Raw genomic sequence first — 24,571 nt, 5'->3', positions numbered from 1 at the left:
TACTTGGCAAGTGTGAGTAAAGCCTTTTGAGATAGTTATTTGTGGGCATTCATTAGCATTTAGCTAGTGTACACAATGGGAATTAGTTAGTACTTTGCTAACATTTTCTAGCATAACAAACATTTCAATAATACATTGGAAATAAATGGTGCCACTCGTGTGCAGGAACAGTATGAAGATGTGGAAATGTGGATACCGCCCAACTCAATACAAAGGTTGTTGCTATGGCGCTGTATTTCCTGTAGTAGTGGAGTAGATAGATGTGTGAAAGGAGTGGATTGTCTGGTGTCTGGTTATGAATGCTGGGGCTGTAACTGCTGGAGAACCCCGCTGGGTGGAGGGGAGCGGATGAGATCATGGAAGCTGCACATCATTAATAAACATTGGGGCTCATCACTAAGAGGCTCTCCCTAAAGAATGCCAGGGATGATACTATAATCTACACTCACTAAATGAACCTACTATGTCAGTCTCCTATGGTAATGGTTGCATGGTGAATGAGGACTATTCCATCATAGCAGAATAGAGACATTGACAAGAAGCATGTGTAGTACAGTCATGTTCCTTAGACGCATCTGAGAGCACTGCAGAGGGAGAAGTCTTGGAAGGAAGGAGTGAGAGAGTGGATGTGGGGCCTGGGGTGTGTTCCAGCCAGAGAATGCTCCCTCTCTTCTTGCTCTGTCAGGCCTTTTTAATATTGTGACAAATTAGAGTCACTGGAGTCTGAGGCAACGCCATGTGGGGGGGGACTCTGATCAGCATGTGTGAGTGTGTGTGTATGTATGTGTGTCTGCGTGGTTCTGTGTGTGTGACTGAGTAAAAACAAGAAAGGGAGGGGGAAGGCAGCAAGAGGAGCAAAAGGACGAATAGCTAGAGGAAGGAAATGTGTTTTTGTGAGAAAGAATACAGGCTTGTGTTTGTGAGAGAAGGGAATGCATGATGGAACACTGCAATGTATGCCAGAGTAAGCGGGTGTGGATGTGTCATAATTTTTATGGGATTGAGAGGGCGTGAGGAAAAAAAACAGAGAGAGGGAAGGAGTCAGGGCAAGAGAGAGAGAGATAAAAGAGTGAAGGGGAGGATAGGGAGAATGGATAGTGTTAACTATAGATGTATTTATGGACTGTAGCTCGGATGCAGCATGTAAGACAAGGAGGGAGTTCACAATGGATGTACAGTACAGTATTTATGTAGGTGTGTGTGTGCGCGCACGCGTGTATGTGTATTTATGGTGGTATATATGTGTATACCGTATATATACACCGCCATAAAAAAGACAGACTACGGTTTGCAACTGCACATGGGGACAAAGATCATACTTTTTGGAGAAATGTCCTCTGGTCTGATGAAACAAAAATAGAACTGTTTGGCCATAATGACCATCGTTATGTTTGGAGGAAAAATGGGGAGGCTTGCAAGCCGAAGAACACCATCCTAACCGTGAAGCACGGGGTGGCAGCATCATGTTGTGGGGTGCTTTGCTGCAGGAGGGACTGGAGCACTACACAAAATAGAAGGACAATTATGTGGATATATTGAAGCAACATCTCAAGACATCAGTCAGGAAGTTTAAGCTTGGTCGCAAATGGGTCTTCCAAATGGACAATGACCCCAAGCATACTACCAAAGTTGTGGCAAAATGGCTTAAGGACAACAAAGTCAAGGTATTGGAGTGGCCATCACAAAGCCCTGACCTCAATCCTATAGAAAATTTGTGGGCAGAACTGAAAAAGTGTGTGCCAGCAAGGAGGCCTACAAACCTGACTCAGTAACACCAGCTCTGTCAGGAAGAATGGGCCAAAATGCACCCAACTTATTGTGGGAAGCTTGTGGAAGGCTACCCGAAACGTTTGACCCAAGTTAAAACATTTCAAGGCAATGCTACCAAATACTAATTGAGTGTATGTAAACTTATGACCCACTGGAAATGTAATGAAAGAAATAAAAGCTGAAATAAATCACTCTCTACTATCATTCTGCCATTTCATATTCTTAAAATAAAAGGGGTGATCCTAACTGTCTTAACACAGGGAATTGTCACTAGGATTAAATGTCAGAAATGGTGAAAAACTGAGTTTAAATGTATTTGGCCAAGGTGTATGTAAACTTCTGATTTCAACTGTATATGTGTACAGTACTGTGCATAGAATGCTCCCAGGTGTCAGCGGGGAGCCCTCCTCTCAACCTCAAGGCAGGGGAAGCTAATGTGGATACAGTGAGGTGTGCAGTGAGCAAAGCATGCCTGGTGTAGTGCAGGCTCAGCTGACCCCACCTGGGTACTCCCTGTGTCAGCAGCCCTCTCTCTTACTCCAACTCTATCCACACTCTAGTGTAGAACAACCCTGTAGTGTACCACCAGCCTTGCAAGGTTGACCCAATCCCCACAGCACAGCAACATAAGATAGCCTGTCTGTGATCCACATACACATACCCCTGTAAGCCAGGCCCAGCTCATCCTCTGAGAACTGCAGTACCATCAAAGCTGCATAAGTCAGCGAGCTTGTGATGCAACAGTACCAGCAAGAATGTAGGACAGAACGCTGCATAAGAGCTACAGCCCCATAGCTTTGGACAGCAGATTCAGCTTTGTTTGTGCTGATGTCTGTTTTATTGACCGTAGGGCTACAGGAAGAGTCTGGGGAGGGAAGAGTAGAGCGGAATTGAGGAGGCTAGTTTATTACAGCTGTATTACTGTATGCCGTGCAGCAATGAGCATAGAGAGAGAGAAAGAGAGAGAGAGGGGGGGGTCTGACCTGTACATAGAGAAGGTTGAGCTGGACAGGGTCTCGTGAGTCCACATTCTGGTCGGAGTAGAAGAACTTGCGTCTGAGCAGCAGCATCTCACTCTCCTCCACCCCCTGCTCTCTGAACGTCCGGCTGTGGTCCAGCCAGTTCACTGACAACAGAAAAAAAACACATTCACGTACAGTACCAGTGAAATGTTTGGACACACCTACTCATTCAAGGGTTTTTCTTTATTGCTACTATTTTCTACATTTTAGAATAATGGTGAAGACATCAAAACTGTTAAATAACACATATGGAATCATGTAGTAACCACAAGTGTTAAACAAATCAAAATATATTTGAGATTCTTCAAAGTAGCCACCCTTTGCCTTGATGACAGCTTAGCACACTCTGGCATTCTCTCAACCAGCTTCACCTGGAATGCTTTTCCAACAGTCTAAGGAGTTCCCACATATGCCGAGTACTTATTGTCTGCTTTTCCTTCACCCTGTGGTCCAACTCAACCCAAACCATCTCAATTGGGTTGAGGTCAGGTGATTGTGGAGGCCAAGTCATCTGATGCAGCACTCCACTCTCCTTCTTGGTCAAATAGCCCTTACACAGCCTAGAGGTGTGTTGGGTCATTGTCCTGTTGAAAAACAAATGATTGTCCCACTAAGTGCAAACCAGATGGGATGGCATATTGCTGCAGAATGCTGTGGTAGCCATGCTGGTTAAGTGTGCCTTGAATTCTAAATAAATCAGACAGTGTCACCAGCAAAGCACCATCACACCATCACTCCTCCTCCATGGTTCACGGAGGGAACCACACATGCAGAGATCATCTGTTCACCTACTCTGCTTCTCATAAAGACACAATGGTTGGAACCAAAAATCTCAAATTTGGACTCATCAGACCAAAGTACCGATGTCCACCGGTCTAATGTCCATTTTTCTTGTTTCTTGGCCCAAGCAAGTCTCTTCTTCTTATTGGTGTCTTTCAGTAGTAGTTTCTTTGCAGCTATTCGACCATGAAGGCCTGATTCACAGTCTCCTCTGAACTGTTGATGGTGAGATGTGTCTGTTACTTGAACACTGTGAAGCATTTACTTGGGCTGCAATTTCTGAGGCTGGTAACTAATGACGCTGGGTCTTCTGTCCTGTGGCGGTCCTCATGAGAGTCAGCTTCATCATAGCACCTGATGGTTTTTGCGACTGCACTTGAAGAAATGTTAAAGTTCTTGAAATGTGACGTATTGACTGACTGTCATTTCTCTTCGCTTATTTGAGCTGTTCTTGCCATAATATGAACTTGGTCTTTTACCAAATAGGCCTATCGACTGTATACCCCCTCTACCTTGTCACAACACAACTGATTGGCTCGAACGCATTAACAAGGAAATAAATTCCACAAATTAACTTTTAACAAGGCACTCCTGTTAATTGAAATGAATTCCAGGTGACAAACTAATCACCAAGTGAAGTTCGACTAAACACGAGGGCAGTAATTTGCATACTGTTCTGCTGAGAATAAGGAGACATTTTGAAGATGATTTATGAATTCAAACTTTTCCAAATACAATCTCTGTCCAGGGCCGTCAGAGTTTCGTAACATTCAGGCTTCAGTCCTGAAGTCCAGGGGCTGAGGGGTTTAATGGTCCGAGAAAAAAGTAGTATTTTCTCAAATAAATTCCTGCAATCCAACGTTAATTTTACACTACTGACAATACAATAAAAATAAATAAATATAAATAAATATAAATATATATACCACATAAAATGACAAGCTACTCTGATATTGACATACTGAGAACAATAAAATTACTGACCAATGTCTTAAATGTAACCAACAAGCCAATGAAAAGAGTGGATTCACTGATCTTAAACCTACAATATGAGGAGGAGATTATAGTCCAGCAACTGTCCAGCGGCACTCTGCAATTGCATTTGGAAATATTGCAAAAGACCTATTAGCTGCTGCCTGCTGTTCATTGACATCCACATTGACAGCCATAACTTGACATTGCTGGCAACAGCTGTTTAATATATTTGAGGCGCAGGCTGCCCAATGGCAGGATTCCCGACTGTAGGCATATACTATGCGTTTAAGTGACAACACACAATATACAGGATTTATTTTATTTTTAAAGCTATTGACACTCTCTGGCAAAATGATGCTCTCCGGTGTAGTATTTTCAATGATTTCATTTATTTCTGTAGAGATTGGAGTAATTATATAATTTGGTACATTTATTTACATTTATCTGCAACACCTCCGGCACCCTTTCCTGTGGTGCTAGGTTTTCTTCCATGTGCTGTGCTCTCCCCAAGGCCAAATAATCAACACTTCTTATTAATAATTCAATGGATTGTAGTCAGCAACCGCATATGAGGTTATTGTGTAGGTAGGCCTACTGTTACAATAATATTTTTAATAATGTATCAGCAAGTAGCTTAGCCTGCAATTACAAAATAATAAATACAGTAAGTCAAAGAATCCAACAGTGGTTACAGCTACAGTGCATTCGGAAAGTATTCAGACCCCCTCCCTTTTCACACATTCTGTTACGTTACAGCCTTATTCTAAAATGTATTACATTTACTTTTCTCATCAATCTACACATAATACCCCATAATGACAGTGAAAACCGGTTTGTAGAAATACCTTACTGACATAAATAATCAGACCCTTTGCTATGAGACTCAAAATTGAGCTCAGGTGCATCCTGTTTCAATTGATCATCCTTGAGATGTTTCTTCAATTTGATTGGAGCCACCAGTGGTAAATTCAATTGATTGGACATGATTTGGAAACAATATCTGCAGCACTCCACCAACCAGGCATTTATGGTAGTGGCCCGACGGAAGCCACTGCTCAGTAAAAGTCACCTGACAGCCACTTGGAGTTTGCCAAAAGACACCTAAAGGACTCTCAGACCATGAGAAAAAAATATTATCGGGTCTGATGAAACCAAGATTGAACTCTTTGGCCCGAATACAAAGCGTCACGTCCGGAGAAAACCAGGCACTATTCCTATGGCAGCATCATGCTGTGGGCATATTTTTTCAGCTGCAGGGACTGGCAAACTAATCAGGATTGAGGGAAAGATGAACGGAGCAAAGTACAGAGAGATCCTTAATGCAAACCTGCTTCAGAGCGCGCAGGACCTCAGACTGGAGTGAAGGATCACCTTCCAACAGGATAATGACCCTAAGCACACAGCTAAGAAGTGCCTACACAGAAGTGGCTCAATAAAAAAAGCTTTTTTTTTAAAATCCTAAAACATCAAATTAGGCCTACCTAATTAAACATTGGGCAATCATCACTGACAATTGTGAATGATAATTCTTCATGTTTTACAGGTGAAAAGTCCATGCTGCATGCATGCCAACCATTTGATCCAAATCAATTTCATGGGAAAATGCATTTCGACCTTCTTGAATGATGTAGGCTAAGTAGCCTAACTAATGTTTAACTTCATTTTAGAGCAGATGGCGTTAAACACAGCCACCTGTATTTTGTTTCAATCAAAGCATAGGATGTGTGCTGTTGAGTTGTCCTAATGAGAAAAATTTAAAAAAAGAATCAAGCACAATCATCCTATTCTCATTAGAAATGATGTGGTGTTTTTGGTCTAACAGTATCTTAACTATCTACAGTGGGGCAAAAAAAAGTATTTAGTCAGCCACCAATTGTGCAAGTTCTCCCCCTTAAAAAGACGAGAGGCCTGTAATTTTCATCATAGGTACACTTCAACTATGACAGACAAAATGAGAAAACAAATCCAGAAAATCACACTAAGATTTTTAATGAATTTATTTGCAAATTATGGTGGAAAATCAATACTTTTTTGCCCCACTGTATGCTATTATATTTGGTTTGTTATGTAGAATACTAATTCATCATTAAGTGATCTTGCGAGACATTGCACCATTCTGAGAAGTGGCGGCGTGTCACTCCGCTGAGGACACTATACACCCCCGATTACAGTGCCTTGCAAAACTATTCATCCTCCTTGGCATTTTTCCTATTGTGTTGCATTACAACCTGTAATTTAAATGGATTTTATTTGGATTTCATGTAATGGACATACACAAAATAGTCCAAATTGGTGAAGTGAAATGAAGAACAACAACACTTGTTTGAAATAATTCTAAAAAATTAAAAAACGGAGAAGTGGTGTGTGCATATGTATTCACCCCCTTTGCTAGGAAGCCCCTAAATAAGATCTGGTGCAACCAATGTCACATAATTAGTTAAATAAAGTCTACCTGTGTGCAATCTAAGTGTCACATGATCTGTCACATGATCTCAGTGTATACCTGTTCCGAAAGGCCCCAGAGTGTGCAACACCACTAAGCAAGGGGCACCACCAAGCAAGCGGCACAATGAAGACCAAGGAGCTCTCCAAACAGGCCAGTATCAAAAAAAAAAAAAATACAGATCAGGGTTGGGTTATAAAAAAATATCTGAAACTTTGAACATCCCACAGAGCACCATTAAATCCATTATAAAACAAATGTAAAGAATATGGCACCACAACATACCTGCCAAGATAGGGCCGCCCACCAAAAACCTCACAGACCAGGCAAGGAGGGAATTAATCAGAGAGGAAACAAAGAGACCAAAGATAACCCCGAAGGAGCTGCAAAGCTTCATAGTGGACATTGGAGTATGTCCATAGGACCACTTTAAGCCGTACACTCCACAGAGCTGGGCTTTACGGAAGAGTGGACTGAAAAAAGCCATTGCTTAAAGAAAAAAATAAGAAAACAAGTTTGGATGTGGGAGACTCCACAAACATTTGGAAGAACGTACTCTGGTCAGATGAGACTAAAATTGAGCTTTTTGGCCATCAAGGAAAACTCTGTCTGGCGCAAACATCATCAATCATTACCCTGAGAATACCATCCCCACAGTGGAGCATGGTGGTGGCAGCAGCATGCTGTGGGGGATGTTTTCATTGGCAGGGACTGGGAACTGGTCAGAATTGAAGGAATGATGGATGGCGCTAAATACAGGGAAATTCATGTGTGAAACCGGTTTCATCTTCCAGAGATTTGAGACTGGGACAGAGGTTCACCTTCCAGCAGGACAACGACCCTAAGCTGTTAAAGCAACGCTTGAGTGGTTTATTGGGAAAAATTTAAATATCTTGAAATGGCCTAGTCAAAGCCCAGAACTCAATCCAATTGAGAATCTGTGGTATAACTTAAAGATTGCTGTACACCAGCAGAACCCATCCAACTTGAAGGAGCTGGAGAAGTTTTGCCTTAAAGAATGGGCAAAAAGCCCAGTGGCTAGATGTGCCAAGCTTATAGAGACATAGCCCAAGAGACTTGCAGCTGTAATTGCTGCAAAAGGTGGCTCTACAAAGTATTGACTTTGGAGAGGTGAATAGTTATGCATGCTCAAGTTCTCCATTTTTTTGTTCTTATTTCTTGTTTGTTTTGCATCTTCAAAGTGGTAGGCATGTTGAGTAAATCCAATGATACAAACCCCAAAAATGTATTTTAATTCCAGGTTGTAAGGCAATAAAATAGGAAAAATTCCAAGGAGGGTGAATACTTTCACAAGCCACTGTATTACAGTTAGATGACTTCAGGAGTTTCATGTAAACACAGCTTGAACTAAGCAGCTCATTCAGTTGACCATACAACATTTTTTACACCATCACAGCAGTACAAAAGATTCGGGGCTGACCCAAAATCAGTCGGGGCTGACCCAAAATCAGTCGGGGCTGACCCAAAATCAGCCGGGTCCTGGTGACATTCCTGTTTCTGTCACATTGTGGTAGAATAATTCAACATTGATACAGTACTATGACTTTGAATTTAGAGATAAAGCACATGTTAAAAGGAGATGATACTGGACTTACATGTACTTATTAATGAGACATTGGTAGGGGCGTTGACAGGGAGCATGTAATATTGGACAATTAACAACACATTTTGTGCTCTTATGGAAGTGCTCTTCAAACTCACAGTCATCGTCTGTGTGGAGCTTGGCTTTGAGCTTTTCCATCTTCCTCTCGTCTCGGAGCAGAGTCCTGTCCTTCTTCAGGGTGCCTGTCCCATGACCGTCCTCCTTCTTCTCCTCCAACCCCTCCTGGAGCAGGGAGTACTCCTCGTAGTTGGTGATTCCTGAAGAGGAGACACAGCCAGGAAACTCAGAGAGGGAGCCGTTTAGAACACAGAGCCAGCATGTTGAGCTGTGCCATATTAGAGAAACCATCCCCTGCCTCCTACGTCCTCCCTCTCCATCTCCCTCTGCCCAGAAAAAAACAGTGGGGGAAACTGGAGAGCAGCCAGAACACTAAAGTGGGAACTCAGAAGAGGAGAAGCCAAGCAGAAAGCTGTCTCTAAACAAACACCAGCCAATAAAGACATCTACCAGACATCTCTCTTCTCCTCACCCAATTGAGTTTGGGCACAGGCAGCCCAGCATAACTGAAATATATGGCTTTGGAATGAAACACCTCCATAAGAGGAGAGGACAGCACAGTCTATGGCTACACAATTACCACCCATCATTTTAACAGAGGAGGAAAATATGTTTTACACCATCAGACATATCTATATAAAACCTGGACTATGCCAGTACCATAGCTAATTCTTATGTTCTGAAAGCTAGGGGGCGTGCATCCATAATGTAAGGTAGTGAGCTAAAAATAGGACCAGGTTTAATAATTTAAGGCTAGTGGATTGGTTGACTGGGTTTACATTGCAGTTGGAGAGAGTTTACCCACCTATTCTACTGCATATGGTAACAAGCAGCTCTCCCACAGTTTTAGAGTCATCCACCATGATAGTTTTAACTGCCCCGTCCAGCATCTTGATCTTCTGGGGCCTCTGTTTCTTCTTGTACTCCAAGACATCCTGGGAAACAAGGGGAGAGGTGAATCAGACGCAGTACCTTTGATGGAATGTGACATAAACCAAGAAGAGAACACCTAAACATCTGTATGTAAGTAGAACATCTAAGTCACAGACTTCTCAACACCTCTTCAGATTTAAATAGAACTTAATGAGGTGTTATCCAGGGGTCTGATTGGGCTCTATGATTGGGCTCTATGATTGGGCTCTATGATTGGGCTCTATGATTGGGCTCTATGATTGGGCTTTACCCCGTTCCGGAGCATGTAGTAATCCAGAGTCCTCCCAGACTCCAACCAGATTCCTTTTCTGGGATCATCATCAGAGAGAAACAGGCCGTAATCAGAGGCTGAAACAGAGACACAGAGAACTTACGTATATTAGAGTAGTAATGGGAACAGTTGCTTTATTGACTGTTTAAATACTATGAGGCAACTAAGAGTACACATATAGCTGGCAGTCCAAATGAAAGATACTGTCTATTTTGACAGTAAAACAATGTTTTGACTGCATCTCGTGTAGTTACTGTTTTATGATGTAGAGGATGTCTCTTCTGATCTCATTGACATTCATATGAATTATCCATATAATGACATGCAGTTGGGAAAGAAGGGTAATCATGCTGCCAATCAGACTCTCTAGCTGATATAAATCTCTTCTAAAGTCTAATGAGAGCTCACAGCTTAAAGAGAGTCTCCAACCTGCCTAACTAACACCACAGAGAGCCTATCCAGCCTGCTTAGCTAACACCACAGAGGGCTTATCCAGCCTGCCTAGCTAACACCACAGAGAGCTTATCCAGCCTGCTTAGCTAACACCACAGAGAGCTTATCCAGCCTGCTTAGCTAACACCAGAGAGCCTATCCAGCCTGCCTAACTAACACCACAGAGAGCTTATCCAGCCTGCCTAACTAACACCATAGAGAGCTTATCCAGCCTGCCTAACACACACCACAGAGAGCTTATCCAGCCTGCCTAACACACACCACAGAGAGCTTATCCAGGCTGCCTAACTAACACCTCCGCAATAGAGGAACACCACCCACAGACCCAGATTGAACCAGTCTCCTCAGAGAGAGCATAGACTAAGGCTTTGAAACAGTTTCCTGTCTTTCTGTGTCAGAAAGCCATGCTGTGGGTGACATGGGTTTTTATCTCCTGTTTAAACAGTTTCCTGTCTTTCTGTGTCAGAAAGCCATGCTGTGGGTGACATGGGTTTTAATCTCCTGTTTAAACAGTTTCCCGTCTTTCTGTGTCAGAAAGCCATGCTGTGGGTGACATGGGTTTTTATCTCCTGTTTAAACAGTTTCCTGTATTTCTGTGTCAGAAAGCCATGCTGTGGGTGACATGGGTTTTAATCTCCTGTTTAAACAGTTTCCTGTCTTTCTGTGTCAGAAAGCCATGCTGTGGGTGACATGGGTTTTAATCTCCTGTTTAAACAGTTTCCTGTCTTTCTGTGTCAGAAAGCCATGCTGTGGGTGACATGGGTTTTTATCTCCTGTTTAAACAGTTTCCTGTCTTTCTGTGTCAGAAAGCCATGCTGTGGGTGACATGGGTTTTAATCTCCTATTTAAACAGTTTCCTGTCTTTCTGTGTCAGAAAGCCATGCTGTGGGTGACATGGGTTTTTATCTCCTGTTTAAACAGTTTTGAACCATCTGTATCCTTTTCATGCACTCTGAAACAGAATTGGAGATCAGAAACTTATGCCTTTTTTTAAAATTCATATTTTTTAGCAGACATGACTACAGTATTCAGTACAGAGTGACTTACACAAGTAATTATGTCGTTTTTGCATTTATATTTTCTCTTAGTGCAACTGAGCCTTATGCAAGTGACGATTTCTGACATTCAAAGAGGCCCCATTACCAGTAGTTCGCCCCATTTTGAGGTACTTCTCACCTTGGCCAGTCTGGGCTTCCGGAACCCTCTCCCTGATGATCCTGCAGGCGTCATACACAGGAGTGGAGGGCTCAAACTGCATGGTCTTCACCACATTGCACTGACGGACACATATCTTGAGTGACAGGGCCACCATTTTCACTGGTGGTGTATTGGTGTCACCAACCTACACACCTGAAAAACACAAAAATATGTGTTTAGATATCTGTGGCTCAGAGAAATGTGAATAACATGACACTGGATATGTACACCAGAACAGCGTACACAGGATATGATCATAATTGTCCTCAGGTATATTGTAGAAGCGCTGCTTTGAATTAGTCTAATGCATCAGCTACTTTCCATCTCTCCTGATTTCTTACAAGGGTTAAGAAGTAAGTAGAATTGTTTACTGGCAGTGTTTAGCATATGCTGAGCCGAGCCACGGTGAGCAGGTTAACCTTTCAGCAGAAAGCAAACGTCTCTGTAGTCACCTACATACAATAATAGGACAGAAGATGCTACAGAGGAAATTACATTCAGGAGCAGCATCATTATCTGTGTTTACAAGTACAACCCCATACAAGCAGACACCAGAGTCAAACCAGTGGGTGTTATGTCATCTGTTAAAAGGCAACCCAATTCTAGTACACTGCGGTTCCTATTCCTACTAAAGAGAAAACACACAGACAAAAGTTAACTCTAATGATACCATTTTATGTTTTTCTTTCTCTTAGCTGGGAGGGAAAACCATTTACAATGGATCTCTCCAACAGTTAAGCCTCTTTTTTTTCAGAATTTAGTTCAGCAATTCTTTCCTCTACTCGGTACACTGTCAAATCTGGATGACAAGATCATTTTCAGACAACCTTCAATTTTCCCCTTTATGGTAGAGGGAGTGCATATATGTTATATATACTGTACAGGGGAATACTGTATTATGGATAATATGAGTTGACATTCACTATGTCCTTCTTGGGGACAAAGGTCACATTTAAACTGTTCTTGTGAATCATCAAATTGATAATAATATAATAATAATAATATGTGCCATTTAGCAGACGCTTTTATCCAAAGCAACTTACAGTCATGTGTGCATACATTCTACGTATGGGTGGTCCCGGGGATCGAACCCACTACCCTGGCGTTACAAGCGCCATGCTCTACCAACTGAACTACAGAAGGACCACCAAATTGACTCAATTTAGAGAAATATAGCCATGACAAAATGTTTTCCCATACAATCATTCTGTGAGCAATTTCAGAGAAAACGTTTCTAATGATGTGGTTATGAATGAGGTCCCTTCTGACTAGCAGTGTTTCATAGTAGTGACTCTACCCTTCTCCTGCAGCCCACACAGAACCTCTTCTCTCTAGATTGTGCTAAGAGTCAGAGGTAATGGCTCTGCATGGGGCCTGCTCCATACAACCTGCCACAGGAGTCCTGCTGCGCCTTTGTGGCTCAGATATGTGGTTAGTCTCTGTTAGAAAGGCCACATGAGGACCAGCTAGCTCAGGCAACACATACACAGGCATGTGCACACACATAGAGGATGGGTTATGCTACACACAGCCCTGATTCAGGGAACATTATAAGGGCAGTAGGGTGTAACATGGCCTTTACTGTGTGGTGATAATGAAAGTATAAATATGTATTTTGAAAGCAGGAACTGCACAGTATATTCCATTGCAACCTTGGAATAGAAACAATGTAGGAGGAGGAGCTGAAGACAACCAGAATCATTCAATGGAACTCAGCCGTTGCGTAAAGGATAGAACACCCGCTCCTTTCTATCAGGGTTTCACTTTATATCCATCAATAATAGCTCAAAGCTCCGCCATGTCGGCTTCAAATGCGATGAATGAAAAATTAGAACATTCCTGTTCTAGGCAGTAAGGATATATTTTATTCCAAATCAATGAAATTCTCAAGTGAAGGCCAGCAGTCACTCCAGAAAGAGAGCACAAGACAGAGGGAGCATCCACATTATGAAACCCATGGGGATAATCACTACTCTGGAGCGGAGCTAACAGTAGCAGTAGCAGCGCGAGAACCCATTTCTCACAGAGTTCCTCTCCTCTCTCTCTTCTGGCAAACACTCAACAGCAGCAGCAGGCTTCTCATTAGCTCAGCTTTCAGGCAAACACAGACCCATCACAGAGCAGAGACGACACAACATGGAGCAAGCAGATCGCAACCAGAGATATATCAACACACAGAACGAATTGGTTTCTACTGTGTCCACCGAAACATTATGCTTCAAAGTGGACTTAAATTAGTATTCATTTCCAGACCCCTGTCCTCTCATATACCATTACCAGGGCTTTCTCTCATCTATCCAGAGGGCTTCCAGTATTAAGTTACTGGTAGGTTTGTTTACTACTCAAAACATTAGAGAAGAGCAGCTTGGAGGGCAGTGTAAACATGGACAATTAAATAAGAGCTGAAGTCAGAAGCCATCTGGAGGGGATTCATGTCTAATGATTTGCTGTAATAACAATAGCAGAGAGCAGAGCCCCCGACGACAGCCAGCCACTGTCTCCTACTCAGCCTGGATTAGTACAGCACCAGTCACAGAATCAGACAGTCAACAGTGAGCTGGATGGACATGTTGGACATGATCACGTCATTGGAGACAATGTGATCGCTGATCACTACGTTTTGTGGAATTGGGTCATCACCAACAAACCTCCATTGCCACAATGGATTTTTTTTGTTGGGGGGGGGGTCAAATAGAATAGGCCCAAGTAAACCATTTAAAATATTTTCTCATGCCCCATCAAAATGAAAGTCAGACAGTGTAGGCTACAACACAATCTGGAATTAGTTCTCCAGAATTCCAGAGGTACATGGGAAGCTAGCTGTGGCTATGACTTCCAGCTGTGTTTGGTAAAATCTTACAGCTGCTTGATGGCCTAATATAGCATCTTTAAAGTCAAAAGACAAGTCAACAGTAAAACATATAGTAATGATGAACCCTCTCAATGTGTTCAAACCAATAGACTGGGTGCATAATGCAGACAACACAATGTGCAGTGATTATAAAACACACTAATAAAAAGAAGCTGGTGAACATTCAAATACTAAGTAACAATAATAATATAATAATATGCCATTTAGCAGACGCTTTTATCCAAAGCGACTTACAGTCATGTGTGCATACATTCTACATACAGTTGAAGTTCGAAGTTAACATACACTTAGGTTGGTGTCATTAAAACCACTCCAACCATTTCAGCCTCTTAGGGAGGCTGCGAATTTTCGCAGCTTTTTGTTAAAAATCGCGCAACATTTCAGCGCCCTGCTACTCATGCCAGGAATATAGTATATGCATATGATTAGTATGTGTGGATAGGAAACACTCAGACGTTTCTAAAACTGGTTAAATCACGGCTGTGACTATAACAGAACATGCGTTGCATCGAAAAGTGCAGGAAAATCTGATCACTGAAAATGGGAAAATATATCCATGCGCCACTTCAACCAATTGTTAAAAGTGACCCACATTAAATGGGGCCGAGGTTGCAATACCTACAACTTCCACACGATGTCAACAGTCTTGTAATTTGTCTCTGATTTGTTTCTTGGTCAAACTGAAACAAGGAAGCCGATTTCTTCCGGTCTCCGACAGGATGTTTTGGTTGAGAAATATCCGGACATGATTTAAAGACGTGGAGCTATAGAATATACATCGCCCCGTGATAATTTTGATAGATTATTAACGTTTACTAATACCTAAAGTTGCATTACAAAAGTATTTAGACAACTTTTTACAAATCTGACTTGGTGGATAGATTCACAACGAGTGTAGCTTTAATTCACTACCTTGAATGTGTATTTTAATGAAAGATTAATGAAAGTTTGAGTTTTATCAAAAACTATAGGTGGCGCTCTGAAATTCCGCTGAGTGATGTTCCTGCATGGAAACTGTATTCTGCGTCATCCTTAAGAAACAAACTATAGTTTTGGCAAGTCGGTTAGGACATCTACTTTGTGCATGACAAGTAATTTTTCCAACAATTGTTTACAGACAGATTATTCCACTTATAATTCATTGTATCACAATTCCAGTGGGTCAGACGTTTACATACATTAAGTTGACTGTGCCTTTAAACAGCTTGGAAAATTCCAGAAAATGTCATGTCTTTAGAAGCTTCTGATAGGCTAATTAACATAATTTGAGACAATTGGAGTTGTCCCTGTGGATGAATTTCAAGGCCTAACTTCAAACTAAGTGCCTCTTTGCTTGACATCATGGGAAAATCAAAAGAAATCAATCCAAAAATTGTAGACCTCCAAGTCTGGTTTATCCTTGGGAGCAATTTCCAAACTCCTGAAGGTACCACGTTCATCTGTACAAACAATAGAAAGCAAGTATAAACACCATGGGACCACGCAGCCGTCATACCGCTTAGCAAGGAGATGCATTCAGTCTCCTAGAGATGAATGTACTTTGGTGCAAAAAGTGCAAATCAATCCCAGAACAACAGCAAAAGACCTTGTGAAGATGGAGGACACAGGTACAAAAGTATCAGTAAAATGAGTCCTATATCAACATAACTTGAAAGGCCGCTCAGCAAAGAAGCCACAGCTCCAAAACCGCCATGAAAAAGACTACAGTTTGCAACTGCAAATGGGGACAAAGATCATACTTTTTGTAGAAATGGCCTCTGGTCTGATGAAACAAAAATATAACTGTTTGGCTATAATGACCATCGTTATGTTTGGAGAAAAAGGGGGAGGCTTGCAAGCCAAAAAACACCATCCCAACTGTGAAGCACGGGGGTGCCAGCATCATGTTGTTGGGGTTCTTTGCTGCAGGAGGGACTGGTGCACTACACAAAATAGATGGCATCATGAGGGGGAAAGATGATGTGGATGGAAAATGATGTGGATATATTGAAGCAACATCTCAAGACAGCAGTCAGGAAGTTTAAGCTTGGTCGCAAACTGGTCTTCCAAAATGGACAATGACCCCAAGCATACTTCCAAAGTTGTGGAAAAATGGCTTAAAGACAACAAAGTCAAGGTATTGGAGTGACCATCACAAAGCCCTGACTTCAATCCCATAGAAAATTAGTGGGAAGAACTGAAAAAGCTTGTGCGAGCAAGGCCTACTCAGTTACACCAGATCTGTTAGGAGGAATGGGCCATTTCACATTGTTAAAATAAAGTGGTGATCCTAACTGACCTAAGACAGGAATTGGAACTGACCTAAGTCCGGAATTGTGAAAAACTGAGTTTAAATGTATTTGGCTAAAGTTTATGTAAACTTCCGACTTCAACTGTACACATTAATTAATCCCACAAGCATATCAAACCTAAACCTCCTGACCTATATTATTGCAAGTGACTTAATAAAAGATGAAGGTTTACAAACAAATGAGGTCAGGCAGTAATATAAAACAAAAATGATACCACACCTATACTCTTGCAACACCAGAATCAAAATGATGTATTCTTGCAACACCCTTGTTAGGCTACATAGATTTAAAAAAACACCCCCCATCAGCTGATCTACTAAGTGAATTTCAAGGTCATGGCAAAGAAAGGACTAACATAAATCTTAATGGGCTACCAAAACATAGATAATGATCATGCCATTTCTCAAAAATGTTAGTCCTCTATTAGAAAATAAGAGGAAACCATGCAGGTTGAAGCTAAAAATGCATTAGTCTGGCTTTACTAATATAATCAACCCTCTCATGCAGAAGCACTAGCTGTAAATAGTAGAAGCAAAGCCCTATATGGATCAAAGGTGGATTAGCATACCAGCTCCCTATCCCAGCCTAGTCAGGGTGAGGAGATTTTAACAAGCTCTAATAAGATTTAAAACAACCTCAGACCTATAACTGATTCCCTTGTCTAAGAGCATGCAAAAACCTAAGCTGTACATGAATTCATTAGATAGTCTTGCTGAAAGCAAAGCATAGCTCTTGACTTCTTACATACTCTTATTATTATGATATAATTTATACTTTTGTACTTAAACAATATTTAAATGAGCTCTCAATGCATTACAATGGCAATAAAAGGCCCATAGAATTATGTACATTGGGACATTTAAAAAAAAAAAACATTCTGCCATACATCTCCTCCTACCACATTTAAGCTATCAACACCAAAACAACATTGAGGTGTTCATTCTGACCCTACTTAGATTTTTGCCAAAGGCTTTTTGATACCATTTATACTTTTGTTACCTCAGTATAACTCTTTTAAATGTGCATAAATTAACATGGTTTGAATGAGAATCATAGACATTCAGTGGTAGCTATTCAAAATGCTCCTGCTCCTTGGCAAATAAAGAAAGAAGACCAACTTTTAATAATTCAGGCAAACCTAACTTCAAGTTCTTAAAAACTTGTATCAACTATTTACATTTGCAAATTACAATAAAATAACTCTAACAGTAATAACTCTTGAACCATTCAAACTAGAGACACCAAACCAACTTTCTCATGCTCAGGCTATCCTAAACTTCAAATTATGTAGAAGGTTGATGAACTATAACTATATAAATCTGTATATATTAGAATAACATAACTCACCAACAGTAACTCTTGAAACCAACTTCACATGTTCAAGCTATCCTATCCAAAAAATCAATCAGTCCATTTAGCTATTTATCTACTATAACCAGTCACTACCATTACCACTGCAGTCACTTCCACTACTGTAATTTATTTCAAAACCATAAATGCCTTTAAAAAGTTAGCAAGCAGACACATTTTCTTCAGTAAATGTACTTCTTTAGTTATGATTGTTAATTAAACAAAATATATGTAGGGTCTTAATTTGAACTATATTGTCACAGCAAAATAATCCTGCAGCAACAGGATTTGAACGTTTAGTCCATAATGTTGCTTGATTGGTGGTTGGGCTACTAGCTGGCCAAACGTAGGCTACATGAAAAGTGCAAAATTACCACATGTTAGTGTGGGTTTTCAGTGAATTTCTGTAAATCACAAAGCTCATCTGCAAATTCGTAGCAACAAAAGACTGATCAAATTAAGATCCTACATCTGTAAGTGACTGGCATGAGGAAGTAGGGTGAGAATAAATCCATCATCAGCGTTTTTCTGAGAAGGTGGGAGAGAGAAGGATGAAAGGTGTCATATGCTGATGAATGCAATCTTTCCTTGGGTTCCTTTCTCTCATCTTTATACCCTCCACTTGTGCTCCACATTCATCCCCCCTTTCAATCCCTGTCTGATTAAAAGACAGGTCAATCTGCTGCAGGCCCGGGGCATGTCTCCTGGGGTCACCTCTAGTGTGTGCGTTCCAGGCCTCCCCCACCCCTACTGTGTGCCTAGAGATGACCCCAGGCAACATGCCCCGGGCCGGCCTGCCTGCCTGCCTGCCACACCACACACACACACACACACACACACACACACACACACACACACACACACACACACACACACACACACACACACACACACACACACACACACACACACACACACACACACACACACACACACACACACACGCAGTCGTATGTGAAGTGATGCTTAGGGACACTATAAAATAAATTGTGTACACGTCAACAGAATATATATTGTTGGCCATCTGGTAAAAACATGACAAGGATAGGGAGGATATCCCACTTTAGAATATCCTTCATGTTCTGGTCTATACCATTACACTTATGAGTTTTGAACAACCTGGGGCTAATAACACTCTGGGAGTTGCTGTCACATCCACTAAAGATGACCTTATATATTCCAGATATCATTCATTCCAAATCATATAAACACCAGCTCTCAATAGCAAATAACATTCAAGCCCCATGACTACAATACAACCTACCACAAACATTAGCACTTTACTAAGGCAGAAAGTCAAGGTCAGGACTGTTAATTTAATCTGATTTCAAGGCCGCTATGCCGCATGTGCTATTTCTGAATTTAATGACATTCGAGTGTAACATGTCTTAATTGGAAAAGAGTAAATCAGAGGTTTGAAGAACAGCTTGCTAGCAGAGAGGCATTAATCAGCCATCATAAATACATCCTCAGTTAAGAGCCAGGCGTGATTTATCCACAGAACATGCAGCAGCAAATGATGACCCATCCCTTTAACTACCCAGGGTTGTGAATACCAAACGAGACAGGAGATACATCACTCTGTCAGATGCATCATCACACTTATCATACATCTACAGTACATGTTTCACATAAATATCACATCTATAGTGCAGCCAGTGAGATGGTTAATTAACCTTAATCATAAAAAACTGTACTTTTTGTATGAGTAGGATTCCCAGGCTCCCGTGAGCAGATATAAAGTAGAGTAAACATCCTGTAATTACACAACGTAATTATTTGTTCCTCTAATGTGCATTAAATACAAACCTGCTTTACATACAACTAAAGAAGGAACCTGCAAGTATGAATTTCATTGGACGGTGTATACCATGTAGCCTGTACATACGACTAATACAACTTGAAACTTGGCTCACACACAAGCAATGACAATCTACACATCACCTTCCTATTCTTTACATATCAAGATGTCCTTGTTACACCCACTTCTGTTCTCGGAAAACAGCCATAGTTTGGCCTATTTGTGGGCTGAACTAAATACAACCACCATGATTAATCATCAATCTGAGGCCTTCACTCTAACTCTCCGCTCTTCTAATACAAAGGCATCTTCAGACTGGCCTTGTGCCCTTGAACAATGAACAGAGCAATAACAATAATAATCATTTTGGGAGTGCTTATATTTGTCCTGTTTAACTCTTGTACAAGTGTTCATTGTTCCAAGTGTGTCATGGAAATGTGTTTCTTGCATATCCCAACTCCCGAGACACCCGCAGGGAGTGGGGTTACAGCCAGGGTCACCATTGTCCAGTGCCCCAGGGCAATTGGGGTTAAGTGCCTTGCTCAAGGGCAGTGACATGTGTCACCTCGTCTGCTCTGGGATTCGAACCAGCAACCTTTCGATTACTGGCCCAACCCACTAACCTCGCGGCTAACTAATGCCTCCATGTTTGGCCTTCTCTACAGACAATGCATTGCACATAATTTTACTCAGTACTGGGATATTTTAAGGTCATCAGGAGAGGCTTTGAAAGAACTGTCATACTTCGTGTTACAGTATGGAATAAAAGTCCCTAAGTAGGAGTGTTCTTGGTTGTGAATGCCGATTGTACTATAACTAAGGCAAACGGTTCAGCACTTGCGACGTTAAACCACCAGCAAATTCACTATTTGACCCCTGCATATAAGTAATATGTCTCAAACAGTAACGAGGAGCAGGCTGTTGTGTCTTCACTGATGCTGGCTCAGAAAGGATATAGGCTTTCCTCTAATGTCATTTGACGATACAGATGCTGACAGAAATTGTAAATCTTACCCTTGTCGCAGGGGCAGGGAGAAAACAGCTCCTTCTACTCTAAAAATACCCAGAAAAGTAGAACGTCCTCCAGCACTGCTTCACAGGGATCCAAATAGACTCCCGTCTCCCTAAGCATTTAAGAGGAAACCACTCTGCCATTTAGTAGAGCTAATATGATGGTTTCCCTCTACAAGAACCTCCACTTATACTTAAATTGAGCCAAATTTTTTATTCCTAAGTCATGAGGATAAATACTTTAAATTAAGCTAATATAAAACACAGAGGGTTTTGTAAGTATTGAGTAAAACAAAGTGTAAATCCTCTACAATCATTATGTAAGTGGCTCTAAAATGATACTTGCTCCACTTTAGACTACTTTCAAAAAAGGAGCACAGCTTATTCTTTTACATTTCTCCAACTACAGTGCCTTCAGAAAGTATTCATACCCCGTGACTTATTCCACATTTTGTTGAGTTACATACTAAATTTGTAATGGATACAATACATTGTTTTCTCTCACCCATCCACATGTTATACCCCATAATGAAAAACTGAAAACATGTTTTTAGACATTGTAGGAAATGTATAGAAATGTATCAAAAACGTAGTGTCGGTCCCATGTTTCATGAGCTGAAATAACAGATCCCAGAAATGTTCCATACCTACAAAAAGCTTTTTTTCTCACAAATGTTGTGCACAAATTTGTGTACATCCCCATTGATGAGCATTTCTCCTTTGTCAAGATAATCAATCCATCCACCTGACAGGTGTGACATATCAAGAAGATGATTAAACAGCATGATCATTACACAGGTGCACCGTGTGCGGAGGACAATAAAAGGCCACTCTAAAATGTGCAGTTTTGTCACACAACACAATGCCACAGATGTCTCAAGTTGAGGGAGCATGCAATAGGCACGCTGACTCCAGGAATGTCCACCAGAGCTATTGCCAGAGAATTGAACGGTAATTTCTCTATCATAAGCCACCTCAAACATAATTTCAGAGAATTTGGCAGTATGTCCAACAGGCCTCGCAACCGCAGACCACGTGTATGGCATTGTGTGGGCGAGAGGTTTGCTGATGTCAATGTTGTGAACAGAGATCCCCATGGTGGTGGGGTTAAGATATGGGCAGGCATAAGCTATGGACAATGAATACAACTGCATTTTATCGATGGCAATTTGAATGCACAGTGATATCGTGAAAAGATCCTGAGGCCCATTGCCATGCCATTCATCCGCCGCCATCTCCTTCAGTGCCTGTGCCCAAGAACACTAAGGCAACCTGCCTAAATGACTATTGACCCATAGCACTTACATCTGTAGCCATGATATGCTTAGAAAGACTGGTCATGGCTCACATCAAACACCATTATCTCAGAAACACTAGACCCACTCCAATTTGCATTCCGCCACAACAGATCCACAGATGATGCAATCTCTATTGCACGCCACCCTGCCCTTTCACACCTGGACAAAAGGACTACAGCTACAGCTCACCGTTCAACACCATAGTGCCCTCAAAGCTCATCACTAAGCTAAGGACCCTGGGACTAAACACCTCCCTCTGCAACTGGATCCTGGACTTCCTGACGGGCCACCCCCAGGTGTTAAGGGTAGGTAACAACCCATCCACCACGCTGATCCTCAACAAGGGGGACCCTCAGGGGTGTGTGCTTAGTCCCCTCATGTACTCCCTGTTCACTCAAGACTGCACTGCCAGGAACAACACCATCATTAAGTTTGCTGATGACACAACAATGGTAGGCCTGATCACCGACAATGACGAGACAGCCTATAGGGATGGTGAAAGGACAACAACCTCTCCCTCAACGTGATCAAGACAATGGAGATGATTGTGGACTACAGGAAAAGGAGGACAGAGCATGCCCCCATTCTCATCAACGAGGCTGTAGTGGAGCAGGTTGAGAGCAGGTTGAGAGCTTCAAGTTCCTTGGCATGCACATCACCAACAAACTAACATGTTCCAAGCACACCAAGACAGTCGTGAAGAGGGCACGACAAAACCTATTCCCCCTCAGGAGACTGAAAAGATTTGGCATGGGTCCCCAGATCCTCAAAAGGTTTTACAGCTGCACCTTCGGGAACATCCTGACGGGTTGCATCACTGCCTGGTATGGCAACTGCTCGGCCTCCGACTGCAAGGCACTACAGAGGGTAGTGCGTACGGCCCATTACATCACTGGTGCCAAGCGTCCTGCCATCCAGGATCTCTGTACCAGGTGGTGTCAAAGGAAGGTCCTAAGAATTGTCAAAGACTCCAGCCACCCTAGTCATAGACTATTCTCTCTGCTACCGCACGGCAAGTGGTACCGGAGCGCCAAGTCTAGGTCCAAGAGGCATCTAAACAGGTAGAAATAGGAGGAAGGGAAGCGCTACTAAGGTACACAATAGTACATTTTGGTAGACAGAATGTGCTCTTTGGTAAAGGGGAGTCCCTGACGAAGGCCATGCAGCCGTAACGCGTCGGACTTTAAAAACCTTTTCCCCCATTGAACATGCCATACAAATAGTTAATTATATGAAGAGTGCCTTGGTCCTCCTTTCTTTTTGAGGCTTCTAAACAGCTTTTACCTCCAAGCCATGAGACTCCTGAACAGCTAATCAAATGGCTACCCAGACTATTTGCATTTCCCCCCCTTCTACGCTGCTGCTACTCTCTGTTATTATCTATGCATAGCCACTTAATTAACACTTAAATAACTCCTCCGATACACAACCCAACCAGCCGTACTGCTTCTTAACACAGCACGCATCCAACCCAGAAGCCAGCCGCACCGTGCACCTGGCAACCTTGGTTAGCGCACACTGCGCCCAGCCCGCCACAGGAGTCGCTGGTGCGACCAAGCCCTCCCTAACCCGGACGACGCTAGGCCAATTGTGCGTCGCCCCATGGACCTCCCGGTCGCGGCCGGTTACGACAGAGCCTGGGTGCGAACCCAGGGACTCTGATGGCACAGCTGGCGCTGCAGTACAGCGCTCTTAACCACTGCGCCACCCGGGAGGCACTTTTGTATTTTCTTAAAACTGCATTGATGGTTAAGGGCTTATAAGTAAGCATTTCACTGTTGCAAGGATCTGTACACAATTTCTGGAAGCTGAAAAAGTCCCAGTTCTTCAAAGGCCTGCATACTCACCAGACATGTCACCCAATGAGCAGGTTTGGGATGCTTGGATCAACCTGTACAGCAGCATGTTCCAGTTCCCGTCAATATCCATTAACTTCGCACAGCCATTGAAAGAGTGGGACAACTTTCCACAGGCCACAATCAACAGCCTGATCAACTCTATGTGAAGGAGATGTGTTGTGCTGCATGGTCACACCATATACTGACTGGTTTTCTGATCCAGAACCCTATCTTTAAAAATATATATATATTTATGTGACCAACACATGTATATCTGTATTCCCAGTCATGTGAAATCCATAGATTGGGGCCTAATCACCCTGCATACCACTGCTGTCTTGCTTATGAAGCTAAGCAGGGTTGGTCCTGATCAGTCCCTGGATGGGAAACCAGATGCTGCTGGAAGTGGTGTTGGAGGGCCAGTAAGAGGCACTCTTTCCTCTGGTCTAAAAATAATAATAATATCCCAATGTCCCAGGGTAGTGATTGGAGACAATGCCCTGTGTAGGGTGCTGTCTTTCGGTTGGGACTTTAAACGGGTGTCCTGACTCTCTGAGGTCATTAAAAGATCCCATGGCACCTATC

General features: G+C 42.2%; 1 protein-coding gene across 3 annotated transcripts in view; it reads right to left on the bottom strand.

Annotated features, from left to right (window-relative positions):
* LOC124000967 (talin-2-like) overlaps positions 1 to 24,571 on the bottom strand; it is a 152,040-nt gene that overhangs the window by 65,210 nt on the left and 62,259 nt on the right. For all 3 annotated transcript variants that reach the window (XM_046307614.1, XM_046307616.1, XM_046307615.1), the window contains 5 exons: positions 11,505 to 11,678; positions 9,855 to 9,952; positions 9,477 to 9,606; positions 8,713 to 8,871; positions 2,754 to 2,896 (listed from right to left, as the gene is read on the bottom strand). In XM_046307614.1, coding sequence (XP_046163570.1) covers positions 2,754 to 2,896; positions 8,713 to 8,871; positions 9,477 to 9,606; positions 9,855 to 9,952; positions 11,505 to 11,640 — 666 coding nt within the window. In that variant the 5' untranslated portion in view covers positions 11,641 to 11,678. The remainder of the gene's footprint in view (positions 1 to 2,753; positions 2,897 to 8,712; positions 8,872 to 9,476; positions 9,607 to 9,854; positions 9,953 to 11,504; positions 11,679 to 24,571) is intronic.

The sequence above is a fragment of the Oncorhynchus gorbuscha genome, linkage group LG02, assembly GCF_021184085.1.
Source record: "Oncorhynchus gorbuscha isolate QuinsamMale2020 ecotype Even-year linkage group LG02, OgorEven_v1.0, whole genome shotgun sequence".
Classification (NCBI taxonomy): Eukaryota; Metazoa; Chordata; class Actinopteri; order Salmoniformes; family Salmonidae; genus Oncorhynchus; species Oncorhynchus gorbuscha.
Note: the sequence above shows the minus strand (reverse complement) of the source record. Positions and strands in the feature narration are given on the sequence as shown.